Source organism: Vombatus ursinus, unplaced genomic scaffold (genome assembly GCF_900497805.2).
Source record: "Vombatus ursinus unplaced genomic scaffold, bare-nosed wombat genome assembly UNPS02014803.1, whole genome shotgun sequence".
Lineage (NCBI taxonomy): Eukaryota > Metazoa > Chordata > Mammalia > Diprotodontia > Vombatidae > Vombatus > Vombatus ursinus.
The window spans coordinates 1,147,752-1,164,634 of NW_020954581.1; the positions used below are offsets into that span (position 1 = coordinate 1,147,752).

The 16,883-nt window shown below is 40.6% G+C and overlaps 1 protein-coding gene across 2 annotated transcripts in view; it reads left to right on the forward strand.

The window, feature by feature from the left end:
- Positions 1 to 15,423, forward strand: part of DDAH1 (dimethylarginine dimethylaminohydrolase 1) — a 199,758-nt gene extending 184,335 nt beyond the window's left edge. For both annotated transcript variants that reach the window (XM_027873947.1, XM_027873949.1), the window contains exons 5-6: positions 6,003 to 6,146; positions 14,854 to 15,423. In XM_027873947.1, coding sequence (XP_027729748.1) covers positions 6,003 to 6,146; positions 14,854 to 14,970 — 261 coding nt within the window. In that variant the 3' untranslated portion in view covers positions 14,971 to 15,423. The remainder of the gene's footprint in view (positions 1 to 6,002; positions 6,147 to 14,853) is intronic.
- The last annotated feature ends 1,460 nt before the right edge of the window (positions 15,424 to 16,883 follow it).

Consider the following 16,883-nt stretch of genomic DNA (forward strand, 5'->3'; position numbering starts at 1 on the left):
ATTTTGAGTAAGAGCATTCAATCCTGACTCTGATGCTTCCTGCCTGTGTGACCTTGGACAGATCACTTAATCTCCCTGGGCCTCAGTTTACTCATCTGTAAAATGGGACCTGCTTCACATTTTCCTGTCTCTCCATCCATAGACAGAAGCAGAAAAGTTCAGATTACATTACATTGTATGTCAACAGAATGAGCAATCAGAGCTTTTTTTTTTTTTCCTTTTTAATGTCAATAGGTTTTATGAAGCAAGGACTTTGATTGCAGTGGATAGAACACTGGGCCTGCAGTCAGGAAGACCTGAATTAAATATGACCTCAGACACTTACTAGCTGTGTGATCCTGGGCAGATCACCTAACCCTGTTTGCCTCATTTTCCTCATCTACAAAATGAGCTGGAGAAGGAAATGGCAAACCCTCCAGTATCTTAGCCAAGAAAACCCCAAATGGCATCACAAAGAGTTGGACATGAGTGAACAGTAACCAAATCTACTTCAAATTGTTCTAGATTCATTAATAAACATGTTTATTGCTTCTGATATGGTTTCATTTCCCTCCCTTCCATCTCAACCCTATAGCCAGCCATTTCAATAGAGTGTTGTCCTCAAATTCCTTTCCCTGTTGTTCTTCCACTATTCCTATCCTTCTACTTGCTAATCCTTGGCTATCCCCACCATCTGCTCCTGGAGGAAGCAGGAAGCTACCAATTGGGTTGGGTTCACAGCAAATTCAAGCTAATATAAACTTGGCCCTCATCACTACATGGCAATCCTTTTATTCATCACTTACTCCTTATCCTCTTCTCATAGTAGCTTTTCCAAACTTATTCCTGTGAACTCAAGCCTCCCACACTACACCCCTGACTTGTATCTCAACAGATCTTCCTTTTTGTTTTATGAAGATTGAAGTCATCTGTCATAAGCTTCCTCATCTGTCCACTAGACTCCTGTATCTCTTCATGTCATCACCCATATTCATCCTTGCCTTTAAAATCAGAATCTTTGGAGGCCCCATTCTTTTGAAGGTTCACCCCCTACTTGTACCCTCAATCTCATCCACCTACATTCCTTCTGTACTTCTTTGTTCTTTCCTTCTTTCTGTCTTTATTCTCTTCTCCCTCTGTTGGTCCCTTCCCCTTATCCTTGCCACAGTCAACCCTTGCCAAACTTCTGGGCTGATGATCCCATCCTTTTCTTTTTTTTTTTTCTTTTTGTTTTTGTTTTTTGCTAGGCAATGGGGTTAAGTGACTTGCCCGGGGTCACACAGCTAGTAAGTGTTATGTGTATGAGGCCAGATTTGAACTCAGGTCCTCCTGACCCCAGGGCCAGTGCTCTATCCACTGTGCTACCAAGCTGCCCCCAGATTCCATCCTTTTCCATCTCCTCTAGGAGTTTGCAGTTTGGGTATCTCTCTCCCCCTCTATCTTCATTTTTTCTTTCTTCACTTTCCCCCCAATCCACCCACCCAATCTCTTCTTATGTATTGGTGTCTTCAGCATTGCCCAGAGCAATGGTCAGGTCTCCTCCAACCTTAAAATTAAAAAAATAAAGACAAAAACACCCAGTAGTTTGTTTAACTTTGCCATCCCCTCAAGCTATCATCCTATATCTCCCATTTCCTTTCACAAACAAACTTGGAGAAAAAGACATCTCATTGCCTATACTCCCAATCGTACAACTTGACTAAAATTGCTGTCTTCAAGGTTACCAAAAATCTCTTTAATTGCTAAAACCAATGACCTTTTAAAAAAAAAAAGTCTCATTCTTCTTTATCTTGCTATAACTTTTAACACTTGATCTCCCCTACTGGATGTTGTTTTGTCCGTTGGCTTTTATTCAGTCCTATTTAACTCAATAAACAATTATGCACTATTATGTGCTGGGCATTGTGCTAAGCAGTGGGGATACAGTTTTTTTTTAAGAGAGAGCCCCTGCCCTCAAGGATGGGCAATCTAATGGTGAAAGATAACACACAGAAGGAAGCTGGGAAAGGGGAAGGAGTTGGGTGGACACACACCAGAGGATACCTGCCTTGGACATCTTGTTCCATTGAGTTGAAACCAAGCAGAGCTACAGATGGAAAGTGGAGACAAATTCCCTAGTCTGAAATTTAGGGCCCCCACAATCTACTTTCAGCCTGTCTTTCCAGGTTTATGTCGTACAACTCACCCATAGTGTGAACAAACTTTATATTCCAGCCACATTGGACTGCTAGGTATTCCTACCTCTGGTACTTATAGTTGTGCAACCTTGGACAAGTCACTTTACTTCCCTGGATCTAAGTTTCTTTATCTGTGAAATGAGAGGGTTGAAATAAGTAGCCTTTAAGAACTCTTCCATTTCTATGATCCTATGCTTCCTACATTCTTTTCCTTCATTTTCTAACTTCCATGCATTTTGCACAAGCTTCTCCACCACTCCTGTGCCTAAAATGTACTCCCTTCTCCACTTGCTCTGTTGAAATCCACCTTTTCTTTCAAAGACTAGTTCAAATGTCACCTCTCCCATGAAGCCTTTCCTGATCTCCACCACCACTTTTGTCCACATAATTATAGGGATTCAGAATGTGGCTTTAAAGCAATAGATTGACATGTTCCATCCAGGAACAATGACAGAGTTGATTTGATCAAGGTTTATGATTCCCAAATCACAGTTTTATCCCCAGATAAAAGTGATTCTGCTTCCTTAAATTCTCTAAGAGCACTTTGCTTTGATTTCTCCTATGCTCCTATCATATTCTACTTTGTATCATACTCCTTCCTATGTGTGGCATATCCCTTCTATAGTCCATTTTCATTAGATTGTAAGTTCCTTAAGGGCAAAAACTTTGTTTTCTTCTTTGTTTTCTGAGGTACTAGCACAGTGCCTTGCACACTTAATAAATTTGCTTAATAAATATATTTCGAATTGATTAACTCAAGGACACTTTAGAGTAAGGTTGCTTGAGGAAAGAGCAGAGGACAAGAAGCCACAAGGACCTCTGCTAGAAGCAAATGAGCCTATTCTCATTGGAAGTTAGGGACTCAAGTCTGTCCATAGGTTCTGAGCCCCTATGGTGGCAGGCCTCAGTGTGGTTTTGGGACCCCTGGGTATGCCTGAGAACCTTTCAGAAGGTCTGCAAGGTCAAAACTATTTTCATAGTAATACTAAAATATTTTCATTTCTGGTATGGTGGAAGTAACCCACATAAACAAGAGCTCCTTAGTAGATCCTCAGTGATTTTTTTAAGGGTATAAAGGAGTCCTGAGAAAAAGAATTTGCGACATGCTGCCTTTGGGGAAGTTAACTTTAGAAGCAAAGCTAAAAGCCAAAGAGTACTAAAGAGAGAATAGTAAGTAAGCTCTTCATGGCAGCATGAACGACTTAGAAACAGATTTTATCCTCTTTTAATGGACATGGCTTAAGTCAGGCTTTGGTTTACTTAGGTTGTAGTCAGAGCAGGGTAGAAAACAGCAGGGCCCTACTCATGTCTAAACGTATTCTTTCTCTTAAGTATCTCTCTTTATAGTGTTTCTATGATTACCTACATTTCTTATAGAGCTTTAAATTGTATGTAGTATTTGTTAGCAAAAATTATTTTGTTTGGGAAATTTTAGATGAAAGACTACCATTTTCAGCTAGGGATTTAACATCTCTTGGAGTACAGACATTGTCTGATAACACATGTAGGAAAAAATGCCTTCACATGAAAATTTTCTTTGAATTTTCCTATAAACAAAAAATTTTCATAAAGGTCAATCTAGGAAAAGTTCACACTTAACAAAAAAAAATTCTTCTGCATACTTGTTCCCAAAATTGTTCTGAAATTAGTGGAAAATAAAAGGTCGAGAGAAAACAAAAGAAGGTAAATACTGTATACTCACTGAGTTCTTGTCAACATTCAGTATGACTGATTGTTTCCCATTTCCAAACCATGACGTGACTTCCACCACAAGTGGCACTAATGTGAACCCTGCAGACACAAGCTTTCAGCAGGCACCAGGCTCTTTGGGGACTGAGCCTGTGTGTTCTCTTTGCCCTCATCACCTAGCACAGTTGTAGGCATATGTTAGGTGCTTAATAAATGCTGGTTGAATACTTACTGAAATCCCTTAAAGAAACAGGAAAATTCAACTGTAGAGCCAAGTATATTCCATCCTACCTTAGTGATGCCAAATCCAAATATTTTTGGGGGGGAGGGGGAAGGGGGTCCTGGACCTACAATTTTTTTTTGAAGTAGGGAACTTTTATGAGAAAACTCCCTCTATTGGTGGGTGCAAACCAGCAACTTTTCCCAAGTTTATAGCTTTAGAGAGTTTCTGGGGCACTATAGTATACATAGTATAAGGCCAGCTCACTAACTACTTTCACTAAACTTTCTCCTATGAAAAGATAACTAATAACAGGACATATGTTTGAAAAAAAAATAACTGGCAATATGAAGCAATGATAAATGCTAATTAAATGGTACAAGGCAACAAGTCAGACTCATTCAGAGGGCAGATCAGTTCCACAGAGGACTGGAGATATGAGCTCTTAAAGAATGGCTAGAATTTATATAGGCAGAGAAGCATGGGGAGGGCATTCTAGGCAGAGGAAATAGATCAGAGGTAGAGATGAGGAAGCTAAAAGAGTGTCTTGGGGATACTGAGTCAGAGCTATAACCAGCATGGGGCAAGGAGGCCTCTGCCTCAGGTGATGCTCAGTATAGAGGGAGTTGAATTGGTCCCAAAGGCAGGCGAAAGGAAGGGAAATTGACTCCTGGTCTATACCAAGGAGGGGAAAGGTAGAAGAGGCAGGACCTCAACATTCCCAGAGGCTCTGATTAATGTGCTTTACCCACTGCTGTCAGCCCTGCTGGGTCTGAGGTAGAAAGTCAAACCTTCTTCTGGTCCTCAGTGCTCTCACATTGAGAGATAGATAACAGGGTCCAAAAGAAGAGCGCTAAATTTTCCATCCAGGGACTTGGGTCCAAATCCTGATCCTGCCCCTCCTAGCTATGTAATGTGAGTAAGCAATCAGTCCCTAATGGGCCTCAGTTTCCTCTTCCAAAAAAATAAAAGAGTTGGACTAGATGACTTTCTAATGTCCCTTCTAGTTCTAAAACTATGGTATTTTTTTCTTTTTTTTTTTTAAGAATTTTTTTCTGGAGGCAATCGGGGTCAAGTGATAAAACTATGATCCCAAAGGAAAAGAATAGTATTCCTGTTACCCATCCAATGAAATAAATGGCATTTTTAAAAAATTGTTGTTGTTCAGTCATTTCAGTTGTGTCCAACCCTTCGTGACCCCATTTGGGATTTTCTTGGCAGTGGTTTGCCATTTCCTTCTCTAGCTCATTTTTTACAGACGAGGAAACTGAGGCAAACAGGATTAAATGTCTTGCCCAGGGTCACACAGCTAGTAAATGTCTGAGGTCATATTTAATTCAGGTCTTCCTGACTCCAGGCCCAGTGCTCTATCCAACCAACCAATTTATAAAACCTATTGACATGTGAAAAAAAAAAGCTCTGATTGCTCCTTCTATTGACGTACAATATAATGTAATCTGAACTTTTCTGCTTCTGTCTATGGATGGAGGGACAGGAAAATGTGAAGCAGGTCATAGGAATATAGATTGAGAGCCAGGAGGGAACCTTGGAGACCCACTAATCCAATCAGTTCATTTTACAGATGAGTACACTGAGGCCCAGGGAGATTAAGTGATTTGTCCAAGGTCACACAGGCAGGAAGCATTAGAGGCAGGATTGAACCCAGGGTCTCTGATTATAGAGCTGGGGTCCTTCCCACTACTGCACCTCCTCCTTTGAGAACTACTGCTAAGGCTGCAGAAGTGTGAGCAGAGAGTTGAAGTGTTTTTCTGGACTGCGCTACGTCTCCAGTGGGGAAACAATGGTCCACAAGCGTCCTTCCAAATAGACAAATGTTCCTGGGCCTCCCCTAGAACTTCATTTGGGGCTGAGAAGTGGCCCTTCCTGGGAGCTTTCAGCAGCTATTCCAAAAGAGACTTACTTGTTTCTCTTTATAGATCATGCAGCAGATGAGTGACCATCGCTACGACAAACTGACCGTGCCCGATGATGTGGCGGCAAACTGTGTGTATTTAAACATCCCCAACAAAGGGCATGTCTTGTTGCACCGAGCCCCGGAAGAGTACCCGGAGAGTGCCAAGGTAAATGCAAATTTTCTGGGCTATCCCAGAAAACTGGAGAAGCCTGGAGAAGCCCCACCGCCCTAGCTGGGAGATTTTCATTTCTAAGACTAATCACTAAATGACAAGGGTTCTTTTTTGTAAGACTTTTCAAATGAGCCTAGCAAATATTTATTTTCAAAATGCCATATTTTCTGTTGTTTTTAATAAACATATATACTCATACAAAATATATATTGTATAGAGGCAGCATGCCATGAGGTCAGGAAGGTCTGAGTTCAAGTCCTGACTCAGGCACATACTAGCTATATAACCTCACTTCTCAATAGCGTAAATAGCTCTATTATAAATGGATTATATTATTATATAATAGATTATAAATAGATTATATTGTTATATAATATATATTATAAATAGATTATATTATTATATAATATATAATAGATTATAAATCGCAAGAGAGTTATTGAGCTGCGTCAATGGTAGGAATTCTCCGCACTGACGAAATGTTTGTATAGTATGTATATGTGTGTATATGGATGTGAGTAGTATGCATGTATGTATGTGTATGCATGTAGATACAGGGTATTTTGAAAGTGATAATAGGCACTTAGTAAATCCTGATTGACTAAGTCACTAGTTGTATTCAAGGCTTTTCAAATAAGCTTCGGGGAGGGGGAGTGCTGTGGTTGTAATAAGAAGCTCTCTAGATTTGAAATTAGACTGGATTTTAATCCTGCATCTGTCACTTACTATCTGAGTGACAAATAATAGGCACAATTACAGTCATAACATTTATCTAGGGATCAGTTTACATACGTTACCTCACTTGAACCTCACCTTGGCCCCGTGAGGTAGATGCCACCCGTGTGAACATTTTATAGAGAAAGAAGCTGAAACCAAGGTGTCCCCTGATTTCCCTCTTCCAAGTCCAGGCCCCCTTACACTGCACTGCTCTTCCTCATCACATTTCATCTCTCTTTGCTTAAGTTCCTCCATGCAAAGTGAGGAAACTGAGCAGGTTTCTCCCACTTCTAAATCCTAGGATGTTCCACAAGAAGAGGAATAAATTCAGCTCTAGTATTCTATGAATCTCTGAATATGATTCTCAGTCTGCCCTCTGTCTCTGGTTACATAAATGTACCTCTAAAATCTAGGCATTCATTTTAAAATGGGTTTTTTTTTAAAAGAACTTTGTTGTCTTATGGCAAATCTTTCCAAAAACTTCAGATCTGTCATCTTGGAGTCACTTCAGTTCAATTCCACAAACGTTTGTTTAATACCAAGGCACCCTGTCAGGTACTGGGAATACAAAGATGGAAAGGGACTATCGGTGAACTCAAGATGCTTATCATCTAATACTGGGAGTAGAACATAAATATAAACAAGGAAGTTAGAAGGTGGAATGGGATGTGGGAAGAGAGAGAATCTGGGAAGCTACAATGAGAACTTTCTAAGAATCACTGAATTTGAGAATTAGGAGGGCCCTCAGTGGTCATCTGGTCCAATCCATATGTGAAAGGAATGACCATGGTACCCAATAAATGGTCATTCAGCCTCTGCAGGAAAACTTCCCAGAAGAGGAACCCACCACCTCTCAAAGCATGCCATTCCACTCTTAGACAGCTTTTGTTGTGAAGAAGGCTTTCTTGACATCAAGCCTAAATTAACCCCTTTGCAACTTTCACCCGTTTCTCCAGGCTCTGCACTCTGGAGCCCAACATGACAAATCCAGTGCCTTGGATGCTTGAAGACAACTATCATGTTGTTTCCCCTCTCTCCCCAAGTTTTCTCTTCTCTAAGCTAAATATGTCCAGTTACTTCAACCAGTTTTCATATGATATGGACTCAGAGGCCTTCTCTATCTTGGTTATCCTCTTCTGTACACTCTCTAGATTACCAATATCTTTTTTTTTTAATTGCATTTAACTAGAGAGAGAAAGATCCCTTGAGTGGCATGGAAAAAGAAGGAAGTCGAGAAGATCGCATCTCAATAGGACCTTGAAAAGAGAGATGGATTTCAAAAGATAGAGACAAAGGGTAGAGCTGAGAGTAGGCTGCATCAGGAACAAAGACCGGTATATAGGAAAGGACAAGACAGAAATTAGGGTCACACAAGTCTACTTTGGCTGGGATGCCATGGAGAAGAGTAAGACATAAGGCTGGGTAAATAAGTTAGGGTAGTGAATTCCAGAATTATAGTTTACAGGTGATGGAGAGCCATGGAAGGTCTTTGTGTAGATCATGGCAGACTAGGAGAGTAGGAGGTTGGTGGTAGCATCAACAGAAATGGAGAAGCTGAGAGGCTAGGTAGGTTAAATAGGGATGGGAAGGATGGATCTGATTTTAGACTTGTTAAATTGAAGTGATGGTGAGAAATCCAGGTGGAATTATCCAATAGGCAAATGGAAATACATGACTGGAGCTCTTGGGAGAAGTTGGGATAGAGGTATAGATATGAGAGCCAATTAATCATTGGGAGTAGATCAGATAATAATGGAAAAGTTGAGAGAATAAAGGGAGTCTAGTTAAGCACTTCTTAAACTGTGGGTCACAAGGGGTTGAGAGCCATAGTTTAAGAAGCGCTGAAGGGGATGCAAGTGGAAAAAGTTTAAGAAGCCCTGGGACAAAGCCTTGGGAAACACCCATATTTAAGCATAACATATGTAATACCCCCTAGTGTCAAATCACGTGTTGTAAGTTGTCCAGATATTTAGAGGCTGCAACAGTAGTGTGACTAGACATGATTTGAGGCCTGGCTCACTCTGCTGGAAGGAGGAGAGACAAGGCTATGTTGTCATCACCAGCACTCTAGATGGAGGGAGGGCCTAGCAGGTTCCAGGACGGCTGAGGCTGAGCAATCTCTCCTGTAGTCTCCAAAAGACTAGCTCCAAGAACTAGAATTATATATCAACCTACCACCCCTCAAAAGTCTCTGTCCTAGGCATGCAATAGGTCCAGAACAAAAGCCACTCCCCTGATCACTCTTAAGGGGAAGGGTAGCCCTTCGCTCTCACTTGTCAGCTTAGCACCTCTTCACCAAAAGCTAGCTACACAAAAGACCAACACAAATAGTGACCCCATTTTTCCAAGCAAAAGAGCAAACAGAAATCAGAGCAGTTCTACACATCAGAATATGCCAAAGGGGACACAAGTGTAAATGAGCTCTTCATTTGGGAGCAAGAAAAGACCTCTGCCTAACCAGGAGAGGGAGAATGACCTCACCTGAGGAGGTCCTCTCTCAGCAGTCTCTAGAATCACAGGCCCTACAGTTTAGCAACATGATGGAAGTACATGTCTGCAGTTTGGTGCACTGCCGTCTGCTATTCAAATTCTTTCTCAATCTCCTCACCTAAGGGTTCCCTTCTGTGTCTCTCTGAAGAATGTCTTATACCAACACAATAAATCCCTTGCAAAGGTATCAATATTCCCTCTGCTAATCAGGAGTCACATTTTCCTCCACATACAAAGCAGCATGAAAAACCATCCCAGGCTTGGTTGGAAGGTTACACAAGGAATAAGAGGAAGGTAGGGAGCCTTCAGGAGAAAATCTAGAATGCAATGCTAGGGAAGCTAAAGGAAAAAAGAGCATCAAGCCGGAGAGAGTATCTGAAGTATCAAACACAAGTCAGAGTGAATGAGGCCAAAACAGAAACCACTGGATTTTGGCAACAAGCTCATTTGTGACCTTGGAAAAAATTGTTTCAATAGGAGGAAAGACAGATTATAAGCAGCTGTGGAGTGGGATGGTGAGGAATTAGAGGCAGTGTAATCTGCTCTTTCCAAAAGTTTTGGCAGTGAATGGGCATGAGAAAGCAAAGGAAATTGTTTGGAAGAGGATGAAGTTCAACCAAAATTTTGTTTTGCCACTAGGAGGAATACCAAGTGTATTTGTAAGCTGTAGGGAGAAAGATTTAAGCTGTACGGAGATGGAAATGATTAATGTAGCTGGGTAATGAAAATAACTTTTGAGATGGGATGAGATAGACATGGGATAGAAGGTACAGATAAAGACATTACCCTGAGTAAGAACTCTACCTTCCACAGTCCATCAACAGGCATTTACTAACCATCTGTTATATGCCAAACACTATGCTAGGTGCTGAGAATACAAAGACTATAGTGAAACCCTCACTGCCTTCAAAATGGTTGCAGTCCATCAAAAGATACAACATGAATATAGATGAGCATATACAAAAAAAAAACACAAGGTAAATTTGGGGGACATTAGCAGCTGGTGGGAGAGCATCAGAAAAGGCCTCATATATGGCACTGAGCAGAGTTGTGAAGGAAACAAAGGATTCTGAGGAGAGAGTACATTGGACACTGCAAAGGTGAGGAGGTAAGAGATGAAGTATCTCGTGGGAAAATTCCAGGATCCATAGAGTCCAGGATGCTATGTGTGTTACAGTTTGCCAGAGCCTATAAGCACACCCTACAATAGCCTTTGAGAAGCCATGGTGGCCCAGGATGAAATATCCAATCCAAATATGGCACTCTAATAAACTCATGCAATTCCCTTTTCAGTCATTCCCCTCACACCTCAAAGTCTTTTTCTAGGACACACACCTTGAGTTTGAAATGATGGCAGGGCATCCCCAGTGGAAATGTCCAGGAGGCAGATGGAGATATGAGACTGGAGCTTGGGTAAGAGATCAAGGGTGGCTATAGAGATTTGAGTCATATTCAGAGAGGCACTAGTTGGGCTCAGACTTCCAAGCAGTATGAGTGTCTGAAGGACACAGTGTAGTCACAGACAGTGTTTCACATAACCAGAAGCTGCATTTTCCAAGTGGCAAAAAGAAGTACTCCATCAGAAGAGGGAAGGAGTAAAAGCTGCTGGCCATCTCATTTATGCACCATAGCTAGCTGAAAAGTTTCTCTATGTCTAAGGGATCTCTAGATCTGTACTACCAGGAATTTTCCTAAGGGCAGCACTGGAATTCCTTTCCCAATCCAAGAATCTTCACTTGACTTCAAGGCATGCTTTTTTTCCCCCACTTTTGTAATTTCTGGTTAATCCTGTTAAGCAGGAATCACTGCATATCTGGCTTTCTGACTCATAATCCGTTTAACTGTCAAACTGTTCACATGCCTGAAGGCTTTGTGCAAGAAGTATCCTTGTATGCTCCCAGAAAATCAAATAAAATATTTCCACCAAAGAGAATCAGAAGAATAATACAGTATAAAATTCTAAAGTAACCACTGAATTTTGTTTCTTGACATCTTAAGTTATAGGAATGTATCAAAATATTTCCTAATACTATGTCATTCTTAGACTAATTCACACTATTCTGTCAATCAGTAAGCATTTATTAAGAGCCTGCTATGTCCTGGGTACTATGCTAGGCCCTGGCAAATACAAATACAAAGGAAGAAAATGCTTGCTCTCAAGACACCTACACTCTACTGGAGCCCTAAAGTAGTTTCCACCCATATCCCAACCACCCCAGCCTTTTCTTAGCAGCTAAAACTAAAGGTTAGGGGATTGGGCAGGTAAATATTTGCAGTTGCTAAAATGGGTGAGACCTAGGTAAGCCAGAAGGAACACAGCTGCTAGCAGAAGTTTTTTCTTCTCTCTGGTGAAGGCTCCCAAACAGGTCACGTTCTTACCAACTCTAAATTTTCCTTAATCTTCACCAGCCTTTTAACTTGTTCTGACCAAGATTTTACAGTGGCTTCTTCTGCTGCTGTTCACCCAAGAAATTGGCTAGGTCTCTAGATTTGCAGTCACTCCCTATTCTCTATTATAGAATAAAACCATATGCAGTATTCCTGTTTCAAAATTTCTTTCGCTTTTCTATTACCCAAAAATATATTTTTTAAAAACAGTGGCAGTGGCAGCAGCCACTCCAGAGAACAGTGTTCCCTGGTGTTTTGTCTCATTGGAGGTAGGGTGAGTGGATTGGTTTTTGTTTTTGCGAAATGCTATTACATTTTGTAAGATTGATTTTTTTTTTTTAATGCTTGGGCTTTCATGGTATTTTCACCAGTGTAGTTATAAATTTCAAATTTGATACTTTGTTCATCTCAGCATCAGATAATCCTCAGCTGCCTTTTTAAAACTAACTTGAGTGAAAATCCATCATCTAAATCAGGGGTTTTTACCAATTGGCTTCCTTTGTCATCCTCTGTGTTTTATTTTATGCATTTAAAAGCATTATTCTGGGAGCAACCAGGTGGTAGCACTCTGGTCTTGGAGTCAGGAGGACTTGAGTTCAAATCTGGCCCCAGACACTTGACACTTACTAGCTGTGTGACTCTAGGCAAGTCACTTAACCCTGATTGCTTCACCAAAAAAAAAAAACCCAAAAAAACAAAAACAAAAAAAGAAAAAAAGCATTATTCTGAGAAAGGGTCCACAGACTTCCCCAGACTGCCAGAGGGGTCCAGGGCATTAAAAAAAAAAAAAAGATACTCCTGATGTAAATGATGTTTTATTTTCTAGCAATATAGGTAGAGAAATATCAAAATAAAATTACTTCTCTCTAAGCAGATTAAAATTCACTCCAAAGTAGAGATTTGCATGTTCACTTAACTCACTTGTTATGGAATGGTGAAGAAAAGGTAATCATTTCTAATAACCATGGAGCTACATTTCTGACATAGGCCAGCCCTCATACCTGGATCATTTAGTGACCAGCCTCTTGGTAATGAACTTCTATCCACCCTTGGCTAGGCTGGTACTTGGAAAATAAATTCCAGGATCCATAGAGTCCAGGATGCTATGTGTGTTACAGTTTGCCAGAGCCTATAAGCACACCCTACAATAGCCTTTGAGAAGCCATGGTGGCCCAGGATGAAATATCCAATCCAAATATGGCACTCTAATAAACTCATGCAATTCCCTCTTCAGTCATTCCCCTCACACCTCAAAGTCTTTTTCTAGGACACACATCTTGAGTTGGAAATGATGGCAGGGCATCCCCAGTGGAAATGACCAGGAGGCAGATGGAGATATGAGATTGGAGCTTGGGTAAGAGATCAAGCATGGCTATAGAGATTTGAGTCATATGCAGAGAGGCACTAGTTGGACTAGAGAACCAATCAGTTCTCTGACAAGGAATGTAGAGAGAAAAGAACTGAGAGATCTAAGAACTGAGCCTTAGGGAAACTCACATAGTTAGGGAAAGCATGGTGCGGGGAGGGGGATTAGAAGGAAATACGCAAGAAAGAAAACTTGGAGTACTATTGAACTCAACCAAGAACAAAAACTGTTGAAACAGTAGCAGGTTGAACCATAACCAGATGAAAGCTGGGGACTTCTAGGAAAACAAGACTAGTTCAAGAGACTCTTGATTCAGATAACTCCCTCTCACACCCTCCACTTTCTCATCAAAGTCTACTTTCTACCATTCTAGTCAAACTGACCTATTTTCTGTTCTTTGGACAGGACAGTCCATTTCCCATCTCTCCTTTGCCTAACTGGTCTTCCATGTTTGAAATCCATTCTTCTCAGAGGAACTCTCACTTTCTTCAAAGCAGAATACAGGCCTTTCTGCCAGTTACTAGCACTCTCTGCCTCTTGAAATTATTTTACATTAATTCCCACATGGATAAATTATATTACATGGCACAAGATGTATTTCACACACATCCCCTCCCTTTATTGGCAGGGACCATTTTGTGTTTGTCTCCTTCTACTCAACACCTACCACGGTACCTTACAAATAGTAGACACTTGACAAATGTTGAACTGAATAATAGTAAAGTGGTTTGCTAACTCAACATGGCTGCTTGAAAAGATGATAATTTTATGAATGGACTCCCTTCTCATCTCTCCATTCACAATCCTGTCTTCCTTCAAGATTCTGCTTATATACCATCTCTTCTGTATAGATCCAGTCTTTAAAGTATTCTTTTACTCTTCAAAACTTCCCCTAGCAAAGGGGTTCTTAATGTGAGGTCTGTGATTCTTTTAAAAAGCATATTTTGACAACTTTCAATATAATTGGTTTTCTTCATTAACCTAAATATTTTATTTTATGAATGTAAAAACAAAGGGATCCATAAGCTTCACTGGAATGCCAAAAGGACCCAGGACTCAAAAAAGCTTAGGAATATTGTTCTTTAACACTTTGATATCTTCTCCGACCCCATCATTCCCTGTTTCGTGTTAAACGTAACCATTCCCTTATCCCATCTCCCCCAATAGAAGATAAGCAAGCCAAGGCAAGGATCATAGGGTGAATGATTGAGATACATAAGGGACCCCGGGGTCATCTAGTCCATTCCCCTTCATCTTATAGATAAGGAAATAAGCCCAAGGTCACACAAAGTGGTCAGCAGGGACCCAAGATTCAAATTCAGGTTCTCCGACTCGAAAACTAGCATCTTTCCATCTGTGTACATCTAGCACCATGCCTTATACCTAGAATGTACTTAACCAACACTTAATTGAATTATAACACGTTCTTGGCTTGAAAGAGAAGAATATAGGAATATCTACTACACCACCTAGCTACCTCAAAATAGCAAGTGGCAAACCACTGTATCAGTTTTGTGAGTAAGGTGTGTGTGTTTGTGTGTGTGTGTGTGTGTGTGTGTGTGTGTTTCACCCATACCTTGGGGTGAAGTGAATGGCAGGATTATTCCTATACACTGATTTAAATGTTTGAATGTTTTATTGTATGATAATCTTTTGATTCAAGATAAAATAAGGGTTAAAAGGTATTCCCAAAAAAAATGTGATTCTCTTTTTAAATCTTTCCATTTATTCCCATGATAGGTGTTTGAAAAACTGAAGGATCACATGCTGATACCTGTCACCAACACAGAGCTGGAAAAGGTGGATGGACTACTCACCTGTAGTTCAATTTTGATTAACAAAAAGGTGGATTTGTGAGTCCACAGAATCCCCTCCTTGTCACTGGCAATAACATACCCGCAAGGCCGATGACTCTGTACCCAGTCTTGTTTTGATTGACAATCTACTGTGCCACGATGCTACTAATCTGTGTTTACAAAAGTTAATTCTCATTTCTATTCTGTTTTGTCATTTGCTTCTCTCTCCACCCTAGGTGGTACTTAAGCTGTGGATTTGATAGTTGAATAAGTCTAGGAAATATAAGTCTTAACAAACTATTAAAGCTTGATTGGAGCAATGGAAGCACTCATCTTAATGACTTAGAGAAAATCCTTTGAGATGCCAGTATATTCAGAAGAATGTCTTGATCAGATAATCTCTCTTTTCTATGTATCATCTACATATAGTAGGGTTCCTACAGAATTTTTTCCTCTTCTCTCTTTCTCTCTCTTTCTCTCTTTCTTCTCTCTTTCTCTCTCTCTTTCTTCTCTTTCTCTCTCTCTCTCTTTCTCTCTCTCTCTCTTTCTCTCTCTCTCTCTCTTTCTGTCTCTCTCTCTTTCTCTCTCTCTCTTTCTCTCTCTCTCTCTCTCGTTTCTTGATTTTGCCCTCTAATAACTTTTGCCTTTTTTGTATCCCTAGCACTTAGTACAGTGCCTGACACATAGTAGGCACTTAGTACAGTGCCTGACACATAGTATGCACTTAAATGTTTATTGATTATTGACTATACCAGATCTAGAGTTGGAAGGGACCTCAGAGGCCATCTGGTCCAATGCCCTCATTTTACAGATGGGGAAACTGAGGCCTTCTCTCTTTGTTTTCTGTCGGTTTCTTTTTTTCATTTTTGTCTCCATATCTTTCCCTCTCCTCTCACAGCCACCTTGACATTGACTCATCTTGGGCCTCTGGGTAGTAAAGCTTTAGCCAATACACCGCCACGCAATTCCACTCTGGCCTCAGTACAATCTGCCTCACTATTACAACTTCTGCCTTAAGGAATGGGCAAATGGGCTCCCGAGCAGAATCACAACCAAAATCTGGGTGGCAGCTTGGGAAAGCATTGCTATGCAGAGGTGCATCAAGACAGGGCTGGCCCCAGAGATTCAAATTCCAGAAGAGTTAGAGGTCCACACCTAAGCAAGCTGCAACCTAGTCTTTCTGATGATAACTCAGATTCCCTGTGTGAAAAGTCAAGTGACTATGGCAAGTCTAAGCATTAACATGCTAAGTAGAGATGTGGGGAACCAACAAGAGATGTCTTGAAGATACCGTACTAACTTTGCATCTTACAAAGTCTTTGTGAGGATATTTACATTTGCATGCTCTTGCCCCCTTGTCGGGCTCCCCATCACTCCGATGGATACGTGATCTCACTGAGGTGGGTAGTCCCTTCCCCAGTATATAAGTCTCAACCCATTCATTTCTGCCCATTCCTGTGTGACTCTTATCTGTATCCTCCCATAAACCCACCAGTGGGGATCCAATTTGACATGCTAAGGGATTCCTTCTCATATGGGAATCCAGATCATTAGGGGGCATATTTTTTAAAATTAAAAAAAAAGGTTTTCTTTTCCTTATTTATTAGATTGCTAATTCTGTCCTTCTTGTCTCTCCCAAGAGTCTGTTAGGAAAATAAAAAGTATGCTATTTCCCCCCAAAAAAAGAATAACATTCAAAAATGAATGTGCATGCTAGTGACATAACTCCAAGGGAATGGAGCATCATGTCCCTGACAAAAGAAGTGATTGGGCAGTCCCTACATGGTTAACTTGGACTTGAGAGCAGCTTCACATACTAGACAATTTTGTTTTCCAAACTTCCATGAATATTTAAAATGGAATTCAATTAAATGCCATTTCTCCTATAACTCTCAGATTACACAATTTCAGACTGACTCAGGCGGCACAAAGGAAAATACTACAGTGAAGTAAGAAGCCATTGTCTTTTTTCTT